The 17,196-nt window shown below is 36.2% G+C and overlaps 1 protein-coding gene across 5 annotated transcripts in view; it reads right to left on the reverse strand.

Moving 5' to 3' along the window:
- HACE1 (HECT domain and ankyrin repeat containing E3 ubiquitin protein ligase 1) overlaps positions 1 to 17,196 on the reverse strand; it is a 116,313-nt gene that overhangs the window by 98,066 nt on the left and 1,051 nt on the right. For 2 of the 5 annotated variants that reach the window (XM_059401120.1, XM_059401118.1), the window contains exons 2-5: positions 11,411 to 11,465; positions 10,098 to 10,187; positions 9,250 to 9,354; positions 4,139 to 4,214 (exon numbers count right to left, since the gene is read on the reverse strand). In XM_059401120.1, coding sequence (XP_059257103.1) covers positions 4,139 to 4,214; positions 9,250 to 9,354; positions 10,098 to 10,187; positions 11,411 to 11,465 — 326 coding nt within the window. Of the gene's footprint in view, positions 1 to 4,138; positions 4,215 to 9,249; positions 9,355 to 10,097; positions 10,188 to 11,410; positions 11,466 to 11,633; positions 11,775 to 17,196 lie in introns of all 5 variants that reach the window. The other 3 variants (XM_059401119.1, XM_059401122.1, XM_059401121.1) reach the window with 3 other exon arrangements.

Below are 17,196 nucleotides of genomic sequence, written 5' to 3' on the forward strand. Positions count from 1 at the left end.
TATAGGCAGCATCATCAAACAAATATTCCATCGCTCCTATTGCTTCACTTTTATAATTTTGCTAAGTTTAGAACAAACCAATTTAAGTTTAATTATCTCACCCTTGATAGCAGTATGTATAAGGCAGGGAAAAGTCTATGAAATCCTACCATGATTTTGTGGTTTATGGTGCTAAATGACAGCCTTTGCAGACACCAATACTTTGAATTGTTCTTCTGCTTGTCACTATCTCCAGGCCATCCTTTACTTAGTAATACTCAGGATGGGTGAGCATAAAATGTACTTCATTCAAAAAGTAGTAAGAGAAGGCACCTGGGTGGTTCAGTTGGTTAAGCGTCTGCCTTTGGCTCAGGTTGTAATCCCAGGGTCCTGGGATCGAGCACCACGTCAGACTCCCTGCCCAAATGAGAGCCTGCTTCTCCCTCTCCTTCTGCTGCTCCCCCTGCTTGTGCTTTCTCACTCTCTCTCTCATCAAATAAAAAAAAATCTTTAAGGAAAAAAAAGTGGGAGGAGAGTGATTTTGAAGGTGAAAGTGTGAAGGGCAGGCTCTCTACCACATGAATCATTTTGAAGAAAAAATGCACATCCAGAAGCTAAAGATCTGGAAAGTGATCCCCATAACTATCCATGCCAAAGACTTTTGGGAAGTCTCCATGAACCCCCGAGATACCTAAACAGCAGTTAAATGCTCTCTTTCACCTCTATGCCTTCACAAATCTATTCCGTAAAACCAAAACTGTTCCCCACCCCTCTCCCAACCCCACAACCACCACTTTCACCAGTCAAACTTCCTTTTTTTTTTTAATTTATTTGATAGACAGGGATCACAAGCAGGCAGAGAGGCGGGCAGAGAGAGGAAGGGAAGCAGGCTCCTCGCTGAGCAGAGAGCCAGATGTGGGGCGTAATCCCAGGACCCTGGGATCACGACCTGAGCCGAAGGCAGAGGCTTTAACCCACTGAGCCACCCAGGCGCCCCACCAGTCTAACTTCCATTTGTCCTTCTGGCCTCAGCCCATGTGCTATGTCCCTGGGATACTTCTTCTAATGCCCTAGGTGAGGACAGGTCCCCTGCTAGACTTTCACAGACTCTCCTCCTATACTGACATTCATTACACCATGTTACTACTGCCTATTAACCACCAGTCTTCCTGTAAGGAAAAGTAAGATAAAAACATGGCAGGAGGCAAATCGAAAAGACTCTTAACTACAGAGAACAAACTAGGGGGGCGAGTGGGGAGGAGATGCTATATGGGTGATGGGCTTTAAGGAGAGCACTTGTGATGAACACTGGATGTTTTATGTAAGTGATGAATCACTAAATTCTACTCCTGAAACCAATAATGCACTAAATGTTAACTAACTTGAACTTTAATAAAGACTTGGAAGAAAAAAAAAACTTTCCTGTCTTCCTTTTAAGTTTGGGCACAACAAGGACCATATTCATGGCTCTATCCCACAACAGCAAAGTGCCTAGCACATAGTAAGTATACAAGAAAGTCCTGTTGAAACAAATGAAGGAAGAAATACAAGGAGTCCTTTGGGAGAATAACCAGCCTAGAAAGCATGCAGTCAACAGTTCTCTCTTTTTGTAAGAAAAATCCTGGGACTCTTGGCTCCTCAATGAAGGCTTCTTCCAACTCAGGAGCCATTGGCTTTACTGTCCCACATGTTTGGTGACAACTATTCAGTTCTGCAGCAACACATTTTCACAATCCCAGCTTCCTTCAGCTGATGGGGTCAATGGCCCAGCTGTTGAATTAATTCCTTCATGGTGGTCTGGGACTAGGAAGAATCATGTTGGTTGCCAGAATAGTTTCTAAGAGGAGGAGGCACATTATACCATTCAGGCCAAAGGAGAAAAACACCAAGGTTGGTCAAGCATAAAGAGTGCATAGACTGTTTTTCTATAATAAGTTTTGTAGAATCATGTGACTCTTTAAATAGATGTATCAATAACATTTTAAGTAAAAATTTTATTTTTAAAACTTTTCTCTACTTCCCCTAAAGTTCAGGAGTGAACGGGAGTAATCAGCAGTAAAAATTTATGTTAATACTGAACATCTTATCTTGCCTACACTAGATAGTGTTCAAAAGATAGAGTCTGTCAGTTGCACAGTTTTATAGCATCATTGGGCATCTTGCAGATATTCATTCCACAGTTCTTCTTTAGAGAGTAGATAGCAGTATGCTGTTAATACAGGACAAAATTGGGCGCCTGGGTGGCTCAGTCAGTTAAACATCTGCCGTGGGCTCAGGTCATGATCTCAGGGTCCTGGGATTGAGCCCCACATCTCACTCCCTGCTTGGCAGGAAGCCTACCTCTCCTTCTCCCTTTACTTGCTGCTCCCCCTGCTTGTGCTCTTTCTCTGTGTCAAATAAGTAAAGTCTTTTAAAATATATACATATAGGAGAAAATTGGGGAGCCTGGGTGGCTTAGTTGGTTAAGCATCTGCTTTCAGCTCAAATCATGATCCCAAGGTGTTGGGATTGAGACCCGAGTGAGACTCCCGGCTCCCTGCTCAGCAGGGAGTCTGCTTCTCCCTCTCTCTGCACCCTGGCTCTTGCTCTCTCTCAGTGTCTCAAATAAATAAATAAAATCTTCAAAAAAATATATTATGTGTGCCTATGTAATATACATATATATAAACAAAATCTAGATTATCACAGGAATTGTAGGTTCCATATAATAATCATGATGGAGCTTATTCTTTATCTTTAATAAGTCATTCATACAGAATAAAGCAAATCTTAGGTAAGCTGTTTTTTAATGCTCAGCACCCCACCTTCAAAAAATTTTTTATTCAGAAAGTCTTGAAAACTGGCATGGTAAGTAAATAATATTCTTCATCCACAAGTTAAAAGATTCAGAATCTACAAATACTCCCAAGAAAGGTAAAAAAAAAAAATTTTTTTTTTAAACCTAGAAAAAGAATCTTAATTAGAGAGGACAAACTAACAGTTATAAGAGGGAAGGCAGTTGGGGGATGGGTGAAATAGGTGTAGGGGATTAAGAGTATACTTATCATGATGAATACTGAACAATTTATAGAATCACTGAATCACTATAGTATACACTTGAAACTAATAAAACACTGTATGTTAACTATACTGAAATTAGGATTAAAAATTTTAATAAATTTTTTCAGCTTTAGTGAGGTATAATTGACAAATAAAACTGTATACAATATTAAAGTATACAATATTGATTTGACAGACATCTGAAAGGATCCTCACCATCCACTTAATTCATACATGCATAATTTCACATATGGGAAGATAAAATTTAATATATAAAATTTAACATCTTCTGTCCCAACTTCTAAATAATTTCTCCATAATCACATAATTCTATTTTATCTCTACTTCTAAGGTGAATAATGTTCCATTAAATAGTGACAACGATTAAAATTTTTAGATTTCATGTACAGAACTGTTGAATCATATATTGTACATCTGAAACTAATGTAATACTGTATATTAACTTTATTAGAATTAAAATAAAAATAAATTTTAAAAAATCTTTGGACTTCAACAATCTTTTCAGAAATATCCCATACTACCTACAAATAACATCAATATGGATCAAAAATATATTAACTTGTTTTTGAAAGAAAGTGACATAGCAAAATGGATAAAAATACTAGTTTAGGTAAGATATAACAAGTCTGAAGGATACAGACCAAAATATTAACAGTGATTATCTCTGAGTGCAGAGGATACAGTGAGTGATCATTCCATTACTTTTTTCCTTTCTGCCTAGCCATTCAATTTTTCTGAAATGTACGTATTAAAATAGTTTTAAAGAACATAGTAAAAAAATAGCTCTCCTATAATGAACTCATAATACAGCAGACATGCTCCTAAAACATCCCCTGAAATTCAATGACAAAGCTAGAGGAATAAGCCTTCAAAATAAATGAAAGGTCACAAACAAAAAGCAGAAAGGAGAAACATAAGTGAACCCATAACTTCTCTTAATAAATATAGTACAGAACTAGAACTAGATCTTTCTGCATCTTCTTAACTACACAAAGAAGTAACCTGCAGAAACACTTGCACTGCACTTTGCATTACTATCACCTTCAATATGATTGTCAAAAAAGTATTTTAAAACTCACATAGAATTCTTAGCACTTACTGCTGTAAGGCCTTCATTATTACAAATGTTGACATCAGCACTGTATTCTAATAATTTACTCATGCATTTCTTCTGCCTGAAGAGAAAAAAGAGACACAGATAACTGGTATGAGAAAAATAGGCAAATGACAATTATTTTACTGAAATATTGACTACACTCAACATTAGCTGATGGCAAGTATCAATCTATAGGTTTTTTTAAACAAACGTTATAACATTTGAAATAAATCGAAAAATTGTGACATATAAAAATATGTAAGTGTATATATAACGCCATATTATGTACCATGTAACATATACAGTATTAACATGGATATACATATATAGTACTATATATGCAATATATAGAATAAATAGTATACATGTGTACATGTTACCATTTACTCAATCAGATCCTAAATTTCTTCATGCCATGAACTGTATATTTCTTTAATAAACTTAGTATTAAGCATAGTTAGGTAGTCTCAGTGAAACTCAATAAAATTTTATTGACTGATTATTAATTATTCAATCTTCTAACTTACAGCTAAAATTTTTATTAACTGAAAAAATCTTTTTAAAAGGAAACAAATTACTTTTCTACCTTTGGTTTTTATACCTGAAATGAAATTAAATACTTAAAATTGGCATTATAATCAAAGAAAAGAAAGAAAAAGTTATGAGTAAACTTGTAAGTTCAACATTTACAAAGCTCATCTAATACACTGTTCTGAAAACCATAGGAAATAAATCTTCAATAATCCTGAGACAACAGAACAGACAGCCCTATTAAAAAATGAATACATTGTTTAAAACGTGTATGTGTGCCTATACCCATATTGCTGGATTTTGAAAAGATCTTCAAAAGCCTGTTTTAGACCACTAGCCTATTGCCAAAATAAACACTTAGGTGGAATGGGCCAGGAAAATAGTCCTAAGGAGGTGTTTAGGGAGTGGCTGAAGAAAAGCAGAAATTGGGGCACCTGGGTGGCTCAGTGGATTAAACCTCTGCCTTCAGCTCGGGTCATGATCTCAGGGTCCTGGGATCGGGCCCCACATCAGGCTCTCTGCTCAGTGGGGTGCCTGCTTCCCCCCCCACCCTGCCCCCACCCCGCCTCTGCCCTCTACACCTGCCTCTCTGCCTACTTGTAATCTCTGTCATAAATAAATAACTTAAAAAAAAAGTAGAAATCCATAATGCTCCCCAAACAAATAATGAATTGTAAAAGACAGCAATATTAGAGAAATGTATCCTTTTTCTCTCATTTAAAAATCATTATTAATACTTTATAGAATCTCAGTAGGTCAAAACAATCCACTAAATGAGCACTTATTTTGCCAGGAATTAGAGCTAAAATATTAATTAACATATGGGCTGTTCCCTTTACAAAGTCAAAACTTCGCCCAAAAAATTAAGAAAAAAAATTGTGTTTCAAATGTGACCAACAAGCAACCTAAGAACACACAACAATTTTGAAGTCTTTTTTTTTTTTTATTTTTTAAATCTCATATAATCATGAAGAACACTGGATCCTCCTGTACAGGAAGTAACTATTTTCCTGCTCAGATATTGCAACAATTATGGGAAGCTTATGGTAACCTAAATGACACAAGGGCAAATCATCCTAGTGCTGCTCTGTGGTAGCTTAACAGGCCTTCTACTGGAAAGGAGGGCAATTCAGTACCAACGTACCCAGCACTAACCGTTAATGAGAGGAATGTAGAGCGGGCCAGAAGAATTGTAATACTCATCTAACAATATCTATGGGAACAAAACAAAAAATAAACTCCCAAAAACTGATGGACAAGGAAAAGGGGCAGAAGTCCCCCTGACTTCTGCTTCAGTCTAAACAAATATAAACTCATAAAGATATTATAATAAAAAGCTATTTCTTTCTTTCTTTCTTTTTTTATTTGTCAGAGAGAGAGAGAGAGCACGTGCACAAGCAGGGAAAGCAGCAGGCAGAGCCATTCAGGTGTCCCTAAAAAGCAATTTCTGAAAACATCAGAAATAACATGCACTCAAACCACTCAGCAAATAGTTATGGAGCAACTTTAAGTTGTACAAGCCATTAAGTAATAAAAACTAGTTTCAAATATCAAAATTAATCTTTATAGAAACAGAAAGGGTATCCAAATTAGATGTTATGGTAGGGTTATAAACTATTCTTACTCCTTCTCTTTTCACTGACTTGCCATGTGAATCAAGTGGGTTCTGTCATATTTCTTCACCTTTAAATGTAACAGTCTCCAACTTAAATGTTCTCACACCCCCAACCAAAAAAGATAAACATGTAAGGTGATAGTGATGGATGTGTTTACTAACTAAATGAAAGGAATTCTTTCACAGTGTATATGTCTATCAAATCATAATGATGTACACTTTAACAATCTTACAATTTTGTTGGTTATACTTTCAACAAAGCTAGGGAAAAAAAAAAGGTAATGATCTTAAGTCTCTGACTACAAGGGCAATAGACATTTTAACCCCACTGTGCGCCAATCTCTCCTTTCACTTACAGTTGTTAATCTAGAGTACTGAGATATTTTTCTGTGTAATTTTTTTTTTTTAAAGATTTTATTTATTTATTTGACAGAGAGAAATTACAAGTACACTGAGAGGCAGACAGAGAGAGAGAGAAGGAAGCAGGCTCCCTGCTGAGCAGAGAGCCCAATGTGGGACTCGATCCCAGGACCCTGAGATCATGACCTGAGCCGAAGGCAGCGGCTTAACCCACTGAGCCACCCAGGCGCCCTCTGTGTAATTTTTTGAAAGAGCTTTGTCACTATCCGATAATGTACCTAACCTGAGAACAATTCAGCAAGGAGTGAATTCAGCAAGATGTATGAACTTAGGTGTGACAAACTACAAATATAACCAGTGTTACTAATTACTATAAAAATGATTGGTAATCAGAACATTTTTACCAAATGTTTACCAATATAGATATCACTATAATTTTTACATTTTTGGTTCTACTTTAATCCCTGTATACAAAAATTTGGTCTCAGAATGATGCAGTACACAATTTTAGCCCCGTATCTCAGCTAGGCGTCTACCACAACTACCTAGAATCCCAGGTCAAAACAGGAAACAAAAATAATTTTAAGAGTAATCAAAAAAAGAGGGACATCTGGGTGGCTCATTCAGTTAAGCATCTGCCTTCAGGACAGGCCACGATCCTGGGGTCCCAGGATTGAGCCCCATCAGGCTCCCTGCTCAGCAGAGAGTCTGCTTCTCCCTCTCCCTCAGCCCTTCTCTCCCTGACACTCATGCTCGCTTTCTCTCTCTCAAACAAGTAAAAAAACAAATAAAATCTTAAGAAAAAAAAAAAAAAGAACAAAAAAAGGACGCATAGGAATATGCCTTTTATTCTTTTGGGGGGTGAGGAGGAAAGACAGGGGTAGAGGCAAAGGGAGATGGAGAGAGCGAATCTTAAGCAGGTTCCATATCCAGCAGAGAGCCCAACACAGAACCAGATCTCACGACCCTGAAACCATGACCTGAGCTGAGATCAAGAATTTGAAGCTTAACCGACTGAGCCACTCCAGTGTCCCAAGAATATACTTTTATACAGAAGTTTTATATCATTTGGAGCATGTTTATAAACATAGTTCTTCAAGCCCTGAATCAAAACTGCTTTTTTTTTTTTCATTTTAAACATAATTCCAGCTATTTGGTATGGTTTCTCAGTCCAACAGAATTTTTTTTTAAAGATTTACTTATTTTAGAGACAGTGTGCATGCACATACACATTCCTGCACAAGAGCAGGGGTCGGAGGGGGAGAGGGCTAACAGGGGGTGAGGGGAGACAGAGAGATAATCTCAAGCAGGCTCCCTGATGAGTGTGGAGCCCAATGTGAGGCTCAATCACAGGACTCTGAGATCATGATCTGAGCCGAAATCAAGAATCAGATGCTTAACCAACTAAGCCTGGGTACCCAGGCACCCCTCAGTCCAACAAATTTTAAGACATAAAAAATAGTGGTAAGCAGAGGCAGATACAGATATATGACACCTGAAATTCTCCACAGAAAAGGGAGAAAGAAAGTCATAAAAAGTATAGTAGGGTTTTAAGTAGCACACAATGGGGGCACCTGGGAGGCTCAGCTGGTTAAGTGTCTGATTCTTGGTTCTGACTCAGGTCATGATCTCAGGGTCCTGAGATGGAGCCCCATGTTGTAGGGCCCCATGCTCAACAGGGAGTCTGCTTGATATTCTCTCTCTCTGCCCCTGCCCCCACTCTACCTCTCAAGTACCTCTCTTTCTCTCTTTCTCTCTCTCAAATAAATCTTTAAAGGAATAAAACAGCATGCAATAACATAAACATGTTCATAATGAAGACCAGAATTATTAAGAAAAGGAAAAATAAATTTACATTTTGGAAATACTATTTTTATAAGGGGAAAAATTATTTAATAAAAAATTTCAAAAGGAAGGGTAGTAAAGACATTATTCATTTAGAAAGGAAAAGTAAGTTTTGGCACTGAGAGGAGTAAGCTACCCTAATTTAGAAAGCTTACTATGGTATAGCCCATAAAAGATAAGCTGGGTATATTTACTCTGTCTTTAATTCCATTAATAAAATTAACTGAACAAGCGATTTGGACAATAAGATATGGAAATAGATGTGGAAAAGAATCAGCAGGAAAAAGGACACCAAAACAAAGAGGTAACAATGATGCTTTTTAAAAAATAAAGTATCAGGGGCGCCTGGGTGGCTCAGTGGGTTAAGCCTCGGCCTTTGGCTGAGGTCGTGATCTCAGGGTCCTGGGATCAAGACCCGCATCGGGTTCTCTGTGCGGAGAGCCCGCTTCCTCCTCTTTCTCTGCCTGCCTCTCTGCCTGCTTGTGACCTCTCTCTGTCAAAAAAATAAATAATCTTTTTTAAAAATAAAATATCATTATAATACAAATAAAAATAAACTTCAAGTATATTCTCAAGAAAAAATAATAGTAAACAATTTAATAAATTGTTAAATATGACAGTTATTTAAATACTGAATATAATGACCCACGATCCTCTTCCCAAGGCAAATATTGGACAAAAAAAATCACCAAAGAGTGCCTTGAATACTGTCAGTCCTAACAGATAGTACAGCTTAAGCTACTCAAGGAGACAAAATATTTACCCATTTCTAGCTGCCAAATGAAGGGGTGTACAGCCTGAAATATCTTGATAGTTAGGATTCGCTCCTTTCTTTAATAGCAGGACCAAGCATTCCACCGATCCACAACTAAAACAATATTAAAGACAATTCAGATACATTCAACAAACAGTCACAGCTGACATACCTCAATTAAAAAAACAAAAAGCCCTATTAAACACATTATTTTTGAGGTCCATTAATAACCTACAATTTAACTTCCGTCACAAATAGTAAATATCCATTACTTTCAAGAAAGTACATTCTACTATGAAAGCTATGAAGTATTTGAGATACTCAAATAAAGCAAAATAAAGTATTAATACATAAAAAAACACATAGTACTCTCAATGCTTTGACCTTTCAGAAGCCAAATTTATTATGAAAAACTAATTTTAACATATCTAAGTACTGAAAGGAAGTTAGATATCAACTAACTGATAATTGATTACATACTTGAAGATTATGGATAAGAATCATTTGCACACCTCAGTAAAAAATATAAAGCCAATGGCTTCATGTGCAGTTAACAAAATTTCATACTGGTAGAATGAGAGAAAAATTTCAGTGAATATACCCTCTCAAGTATATCCAGGAAAGACAACCTACTGATCTGATCTAGAACAAGCTAAGACAGTATATGGGAGACTTGAGTCTGATCTTAAGGTATCAAGAAAAAGAATGCAAACACAGCACACTATGCTTTCAACACAATAAGGAACCATTCAGCAGTCTGTTCTCATCTCTTCCCATAACTACTGTGGGACAACACTGATCCAAAGCTTACTGATCACTGTGCTAGACCAGACTTTAATCCAAAATATCTTTCTTACTTCGCCGCAATGTGAAGCAAGCTTCTTTTCACACGTCCAAACGCGTAATTGACATCAAACTTTGAATTTGATAGTAGCTCAGAAACAGACCTAAGCCAAAAGAAAATAAAGGAGTCGATGCTGAAAATAAAACTGTTTAAAAACATAGTAATGCAAGTTAATAGTCCTTTAGTTACTCTAACCAATTATCCAAAAAGTTCTGTCCCACATCAACCAAAATACAAAGCACTATCCTCTAAGCATAGCATGGTAGCCAGCAGTTTCATCCAAAAAACTGCACTGGGGCACCTGGGTGGCTCAGGTCATGATCCCAGGATCCTGGGATGGAGCCCCACACTGGGAAAAATTCCTGCTCAGTGGAGGGTTTACTTCTCCCTCTCCCTCAACCTCTCCCCCAGCTTGTGTCTCTTAAATAAACAAAATCTTAAAAAAAAAAAAAAAAAAGGCAACTGCAGTAACCTAAAAACTAGTGTTGAAGGTTTCCTCATCTGCTCATCTAAAAAAGACATAGCCTATCTATATTAATTTTGGCCAAATAAGAAAATCAGATTTAAATATGTTTTAGTTGTAGCACAAAAGGAGTTTAAAGCAAAAAATTATATTTTAAATTTGTTTCAAAATAGTTTCCTTGTCACCTTTATACATCAACTACCGAATGGCTAAGCACAGCAGAGCTGTCTGCTACAAATATAAACATCTTATCACACCGGCAGATAACTAGATCTCATATGCCTCCTGTAAAAAGTGTCCACAACACATCAATTAAAAGAACATGAAAGTAGAACATTAGAAAGTTAAGTTGTCCATCAACCCTAACCTTTTGCAATAAATATCAGTAGTGATCTCTAGTTGAAACCATCACAATGTTTTTCTAATTGTCAGTGACCAGCCAAATAAATAACTGACTTAATATTTGATAATTCATTCAGAACATCTCTTACTATACAATTTTATAGCGGAGATGGACCTTGGAAAATCTTGGTTTTTATTTCACAGACAATAACCTATGACAGAGGTTAAGTAACACGTCCCAAGACAACATCTATGTCCAAACTGTGTGTGCATGCATGTATGTGTACACAACACAGGTAAATTTATATTTTTTAAGTTTTGAGAGGGTTTTGTTTGTTTCTTTCTTTTTTTAAAGTAGGCTCCACGTGCAGTGTGGAGCCCAATACAGGTATTGAACTCAGGATCCTGAGACCAAGTTCTGAGCTGAGATCAACAGTCAGACACTTAATCAACCAAGCCACCCAGGCGCCCTTCTTTTGCATATTTATACAAAAAAGATTAAATCTGAAATAGGCACTCACCTGTGCTGATCAGCCATAACCATTGGCATTAATGTATAAACAGCAGTTTCATTATCTGAGTAAAAAACAAAACAAAACAAAAACTAAACAAAAAACAGAGAAAGAATTAATTTTTGTCCTATTTTTTTCCAAAGGGTGATCCTTAAAATTGCCTCAGAGTTTTCCTAATTCCATATAAAAAGTGAGAAGACAGGAAAGAAGATTAAAGATAGTGTAGGGGCACCTGGGTGGCTCAGTGGGTTAAGCTGCTGCCTTCGGCTCAGGTCATGATCTCAGGGTCCTGGGATAGAGTCCCGCATCGGGCTCTCTGCTCAGCAGGGAGCCTGCTTCCTCCTCTCTCTCTCTGCCTACTTGTAATCTCTCTCTGTCAAATAGATAAATAAAATTTTAAAAATAAATAAATAAATAAAGATAGTGTAGAATACCAGAGGCATTTCAAAATTTGCAAAATTTCTTATCTTAATATTACGCCTCTTTACATCACCACCAAAGTGCTTAGCTTCTGGATGTGATGGGGAAAATAAGACCTAATATTTTCTGTAGCTTTAACAACAGAAATTTCTTTTACTTCCAAAGAAGTGTTTACCAACTTCATGTTTTATCAAACTTATATGTAGGTTGGGGGAATTTTAAGCATATATGGGTATTATAGATACATGGGCATTAAAGATATAAATGCTAAAATAATTTTTAAACATTAAATATACATAGTACTTGCTTCATGCCAATATTATAACAAAAGAAATTATTTTAGAAGCTTTTACAAAACAGCATTAAAAATCTGATTTTTCACATTTTCACTTATAACTTTTATAGAATAAGTTCACAGAGATAAGATCCAAAAGAAAAGGTTAAAAGTCAACAATATTTATGATATTAGACTATACTCATGTAAATTTCAGCCTTGTTTGGATTTATTTTTATATATTACCAATGGTCATCTCAATTCAATGCATTTTAGAGGTTTATGGTTTTTTTCTAAGTTATTTACAGAGAAGTAATCCTGACAACTCTTAAAACATTAATGCCAATACTAAAATTAAAGAGTTAAACTTTCAGAAGGAAAAAGGGTTTTTGCATAGTATCAAAGTATTTCCCCAAAATACTGACTAATTATGAAGGAAAATTTACATTGGAGAGCCCAGCAGATACCACCTTGATCAACTGATAAAGGGTAATATCATCAGATATAATACATATTGATATCATGTAATATCATATAGCCACTGATACAATGATCCACTAAAAACAACACAGTATAAATAAAGATCAGACAAGCCCAAATTAAGGGGAATTCCACAAAATACCCAAGCAGTCCTCTTAAAAAGTCTCAAGGCCATTAAATACAAGAGAAGTTTGAAGGCTATTACAGTTTGGGGAGGCTAAGGAAACATGGACAACTTAATGCAAGGTAGTATCTTTGATTGGATGCTAAGTGAGAAAAAGGACATTGATATTGATAAAACTCACGAAATTCTAATAAAGTCTGTAATGCCGTTAACTGTATTGTGCCAATGTTAATTCCTTAGTTTTGATAAGTGTACTACGGTTGTAACAAGATGTGAACATTATGGGAAATTGGGAGAGGGGGAACCTGTACTATTTATGCAACTTTTCTGTAAGTCTTAAATTACTTAAAAATAAAGTTTTAACAAAAGAAGGAAAAAGTGGAATTGTTATCATTGAAAGAGTCTTAAGAGATGATCAACCAAATATAATATGTGGACTCTGGATATTGATCCAAAAAACCAACTGTAAGAGGATGTTTTTGTTTTTTGTTTTTTAAGATTTTTCTTATTTATTTGACAGACAGAGGTTACAAATAGGCAGGGAGGCAGGCAGAGAGAAAGGAAAGGAAGCAGGCTCCCCGCTAAACAGAGAGCCCCATGCAGGGCTCGATCCCAGGACTCTGGGATCATGACCTGAGCCGAAGGCAGAGACTTTAACCCACTGAGCTACCCAGGTGCCCCTAGGAGGATGTTTCTGAGAGAAAAAAACTTAATAGGGACTTGATGATAAGAAAAATTATTGTCATTTGTGTTGGCTCTACCAACAGTATTGTGATTATGTTTAAATAAAGCTGTTCACATATTTAGAAATATATATTGAAGAAATGTATACCGCAGAGAAAGAAAAAAATTATCACCATTTCTTCACATCTTCATTCATTATTTCACTAATTTTAAGTATATCCATGAAAAGCAATTTGGTCCTAGTCAGGACTATTCACAAGTTCAGCATGAAAATGCAACAATTCTTTCACTACAAAAAAAATAATAATACCAAAAATCCTAGTCCTAACAGCCCACATGTTTTAAACCATTATCTTAAAGGCACTGTTCTAAACACTTTACATACATCATCTCTCTATTCGTCACAACCACTTTTATGAAGTAGGTACTATTATTATCCCCATTTTACAAACAAAAAAACTGAGCACCAAAGTAAGTAATAAGCATGTGATGATGACATTAGGTTATTAAGCTTGAATTCAAACCTGTCTGATTGCAGAGGACACACAATAAAAATCTTACAGTATACCCAGTATACTACATACAGTAACCAAAAGGTCTACAATACAATACTTAGTTGTTTATGTGCAATACATTCTAAATTGTTTTATTCTCTTCTATTTCATTTTTTAAAATGCTGACTGCAATAAATTGCTCTCATTAACTACTAGTGAGTCACCACCAGCAGCTGAAAAATACTGCATTACGCCTCCCTGGGCGTGGCAACATACTTTATCTCTCATATGATACACGCCCCAATAAACATCTGAACTTCCAAACCATGACAATTTCATTAAGTCTCTCCATAATAAGCACAGTCATAAACAGGAAGTACCCTCATGTTTAAACTTAAAAATCAAGTTCATACCTAATTTTAAGTAAGCATAAGCTTCATAAGGTTCACATGGGTTTTATTTAACAGGGTGTTTGTTTAGACAAAATTTATATATAGATCTCACTTTTTTTTTTTAATTTTTTTATTTATCAGAGAGAGAGAGGGAGAGAGAGCGAGCGAGCACAGGCAGACAGAATGGCAGGCACAGGCAGAGGCAGAAGCAGGCTCCCTGCTGAGCAAGGAGCCCGATGTGGGACTCGATCCCAGGATGCTGGAATCATGACCTGAGCCGAAGGCAGCTGCTTAACCAACTGAGCCACCCAGGCGTCCCTAGATCTCACTTTTTAATTCACATATAACCTTATAAAAGTATAGTTCACATACACTAAATGGTATGAGGAAATAAATATAACCACAACTATGATGGTAGAAGGAGCCTACCCGGGAAATACTACACTATGGAAGAACAATAAAATTTGTTCTCACGTGCTCAGGAAGACACCTTAAGAAATAGGTATATAATTAAAGTTTTCAGATTGATTAAAAAAAAATCTCTCACTTTTTTAGATATGTTGGCCATTCTGATTAGCTGATAAAGTTCCAGAACTCCACAACTAAAAGGAGAACCTTAAAGAACAGGGAGCTCAGATTCATTATACACTATTTCTCTTTAAACTATCAAATCGGAGAAATTTTTATTGATTGATTGATTTATTTTTTAGATTTCATTTATTTATTTTACAGAGAGAGAGACAGTGAGAGAGGAAACACAAGAAGGGGGAGGGGGAGAGGGAGAAGCAGGCTCCCCGCTGAGCAAGGAGCCCGATGCAGGGCTCCAACCCAGGACCCCAGGACCATAACCTGAGCCAAAGGCAGACGCTTAAGGACTGAGCTACCCAGGCAGCCCAAATGGGAGTAATTTTTAAAATATCAGGGGCGCATGAGTGGCTCAGTGGGTTAAAGCCTCTGCCTTCAGCTCAGGTCATGATCCCAGTGTCCTGGGATGGAACCCCACATCGGGCTCTCTGCTCAGCAGGGAACCTGCTTCCCTTCCTCTCTCTCTGCCTGCCTTTCTGCCTACTTGTGATCTCTGTCTTTTAAATAAATAAATAAAATCTTTTTAAAAAAATAATAAATTCTATAAAATACTGATTATCATCCTAATCATCATTCAAATATATGCTAATATGGGCTCATGTTCCATTATTTTACAAAACAAGCTATAGTCACTGTAAATTCAGTAAAGACTATTTTTTCCACAGAATCAAACACTATATACCAATTTTTTAAAGTCCACTGAGAATTTATATCCCTAGAGTAATAGCTTATTCTTCATTTCCCCTCTCGCAAGAATATTCTTATGTTAGCCCTGTCCAGGATGACTCAACAACCTGCACTCCATTATTTAGTGATAATATTTAGAGGTAATACTCAGGTTTTCATCATCCCAAAGAAACAATAAAAGTGCTCTACCAGAATCCAGTTCAGTAAATCAAATCTGCAGTTTAACCCTATGCAACAAAGTTAATTTCAGAATAAAAGCTGATTAAAAACTTTCCAACCTTAGTAATGTGTTCCAATTAGGTGCTTATTAATCATTGAACTCTAACAAGGCAAAATAAGTATCTAAATATTTTCCAAATACAGAGCAATCTCAGAACTTCTGTCCAGTCTTTACAATGCAAACACAACAATCTGGATTTTTATAACACATATACATATGTACTTGAAAGAGCCAATCTCAGAGAATTCAAAAAGAAAGATCCATCAGGACGAAGACAAATTAAAGGAACAAGATGAGCACCATTCATCATAATGAAAAAAAAAAATGAAAGCCAAGACTTCACTTTTGCCTAGCAACACGGGAAAATGTTTCATTTTTACTACTACTCTAGTTTCCAGGGGCTCTCAAGACTGTTGGTGGAACATTCTAAAAAGTAAGCTCAGAGGCTGATACTCAGAGCTTTAAAAATGTTGATTTAATTAGATCTACAAATCTTCTTCTACTTCTAATCATAAGGAAAGACTTAAAAGAAGACTAAGACTTAAAAACTACAAAGCTACTCCTCATAAATGCTATTATCAAAACAAAAATTAAATTCAGTATTTGTTACATGTATCCTATGAAAAGCTGCAAGGTCACTAGGCATATTTAAAGATATTTTAAAAAGTGATGTTTTCTAAAAGCAAAATAAAAGACTATATACAGTATGATCTTAATTTGGTAGAGAATGACAGAAAAGATAATAGAAGGAAATAAAGAAAATACCGTTAATTACTGAATGGCAGAACAACAAATTTTTGAATTTTTCTTTCTTGAGATGTTCTACAATGGAAATATATTACTTAGTTTTAAGACCAGGAAACATTATCAAAGTCTTCTAAATCATATTTGTGTAAAATATAGTGGGATATAAGCTAAGCAACAGAATTGCCAAGTCAGTGAAACTCTGCATGCTATGTTCTTCACTAACCTATACCAGTAATTTGTGGGAAATGAATGAGGACAGCACTTAAGAAATGGATGCGAAGGTAAAAGTTGGAAAGAAAACATGGAAAGTAGCTCAAGCTGGAAGTCCAGTTACTAAAATCATAATTATTTTCAGTCAAATACTTCATACTAGCAAAGCACCAAGCAGAAAATTATTTTTCAGAAAGTCAAACAAATCAACACTATTCTTAATCTTAAACAGAGCCTAGGGAGGGATTTTTTTCATGAAAATTATCCCCAAAGTTCCCAGTCCCACATTTATTATTACGTGACTCCCTCCCGATGTCTCCTATAACCTACAAATCACCTCTCCAGCAGCAATTCAAAGAAAGTTTTGAAAAATGAAAGATACACTAATACATTAAAAAAAAAAAAATCACCAGCTCCTGCCTCCTAACCCGTCTCTCCCTGGGCCACAGAGGCAGGACTGCCACCTCCCACTGCCACT

The sequence above is a fragment of the Mustela nigripes genome, chromosome 5 (genome assembly GCF_022355385.1).
Source record: "Mustela nigripes isolate SB6536 chromosome 5, MUSNIG.SB6536, whole genome shotgun sequence".
In the NCBI taxonomy this organism is placed as follows: Eukaryota; Metazoa; Chordata; class Mammalia; order Carnivora; family Mustelidae; genus Mustela; species Mustela nigripes.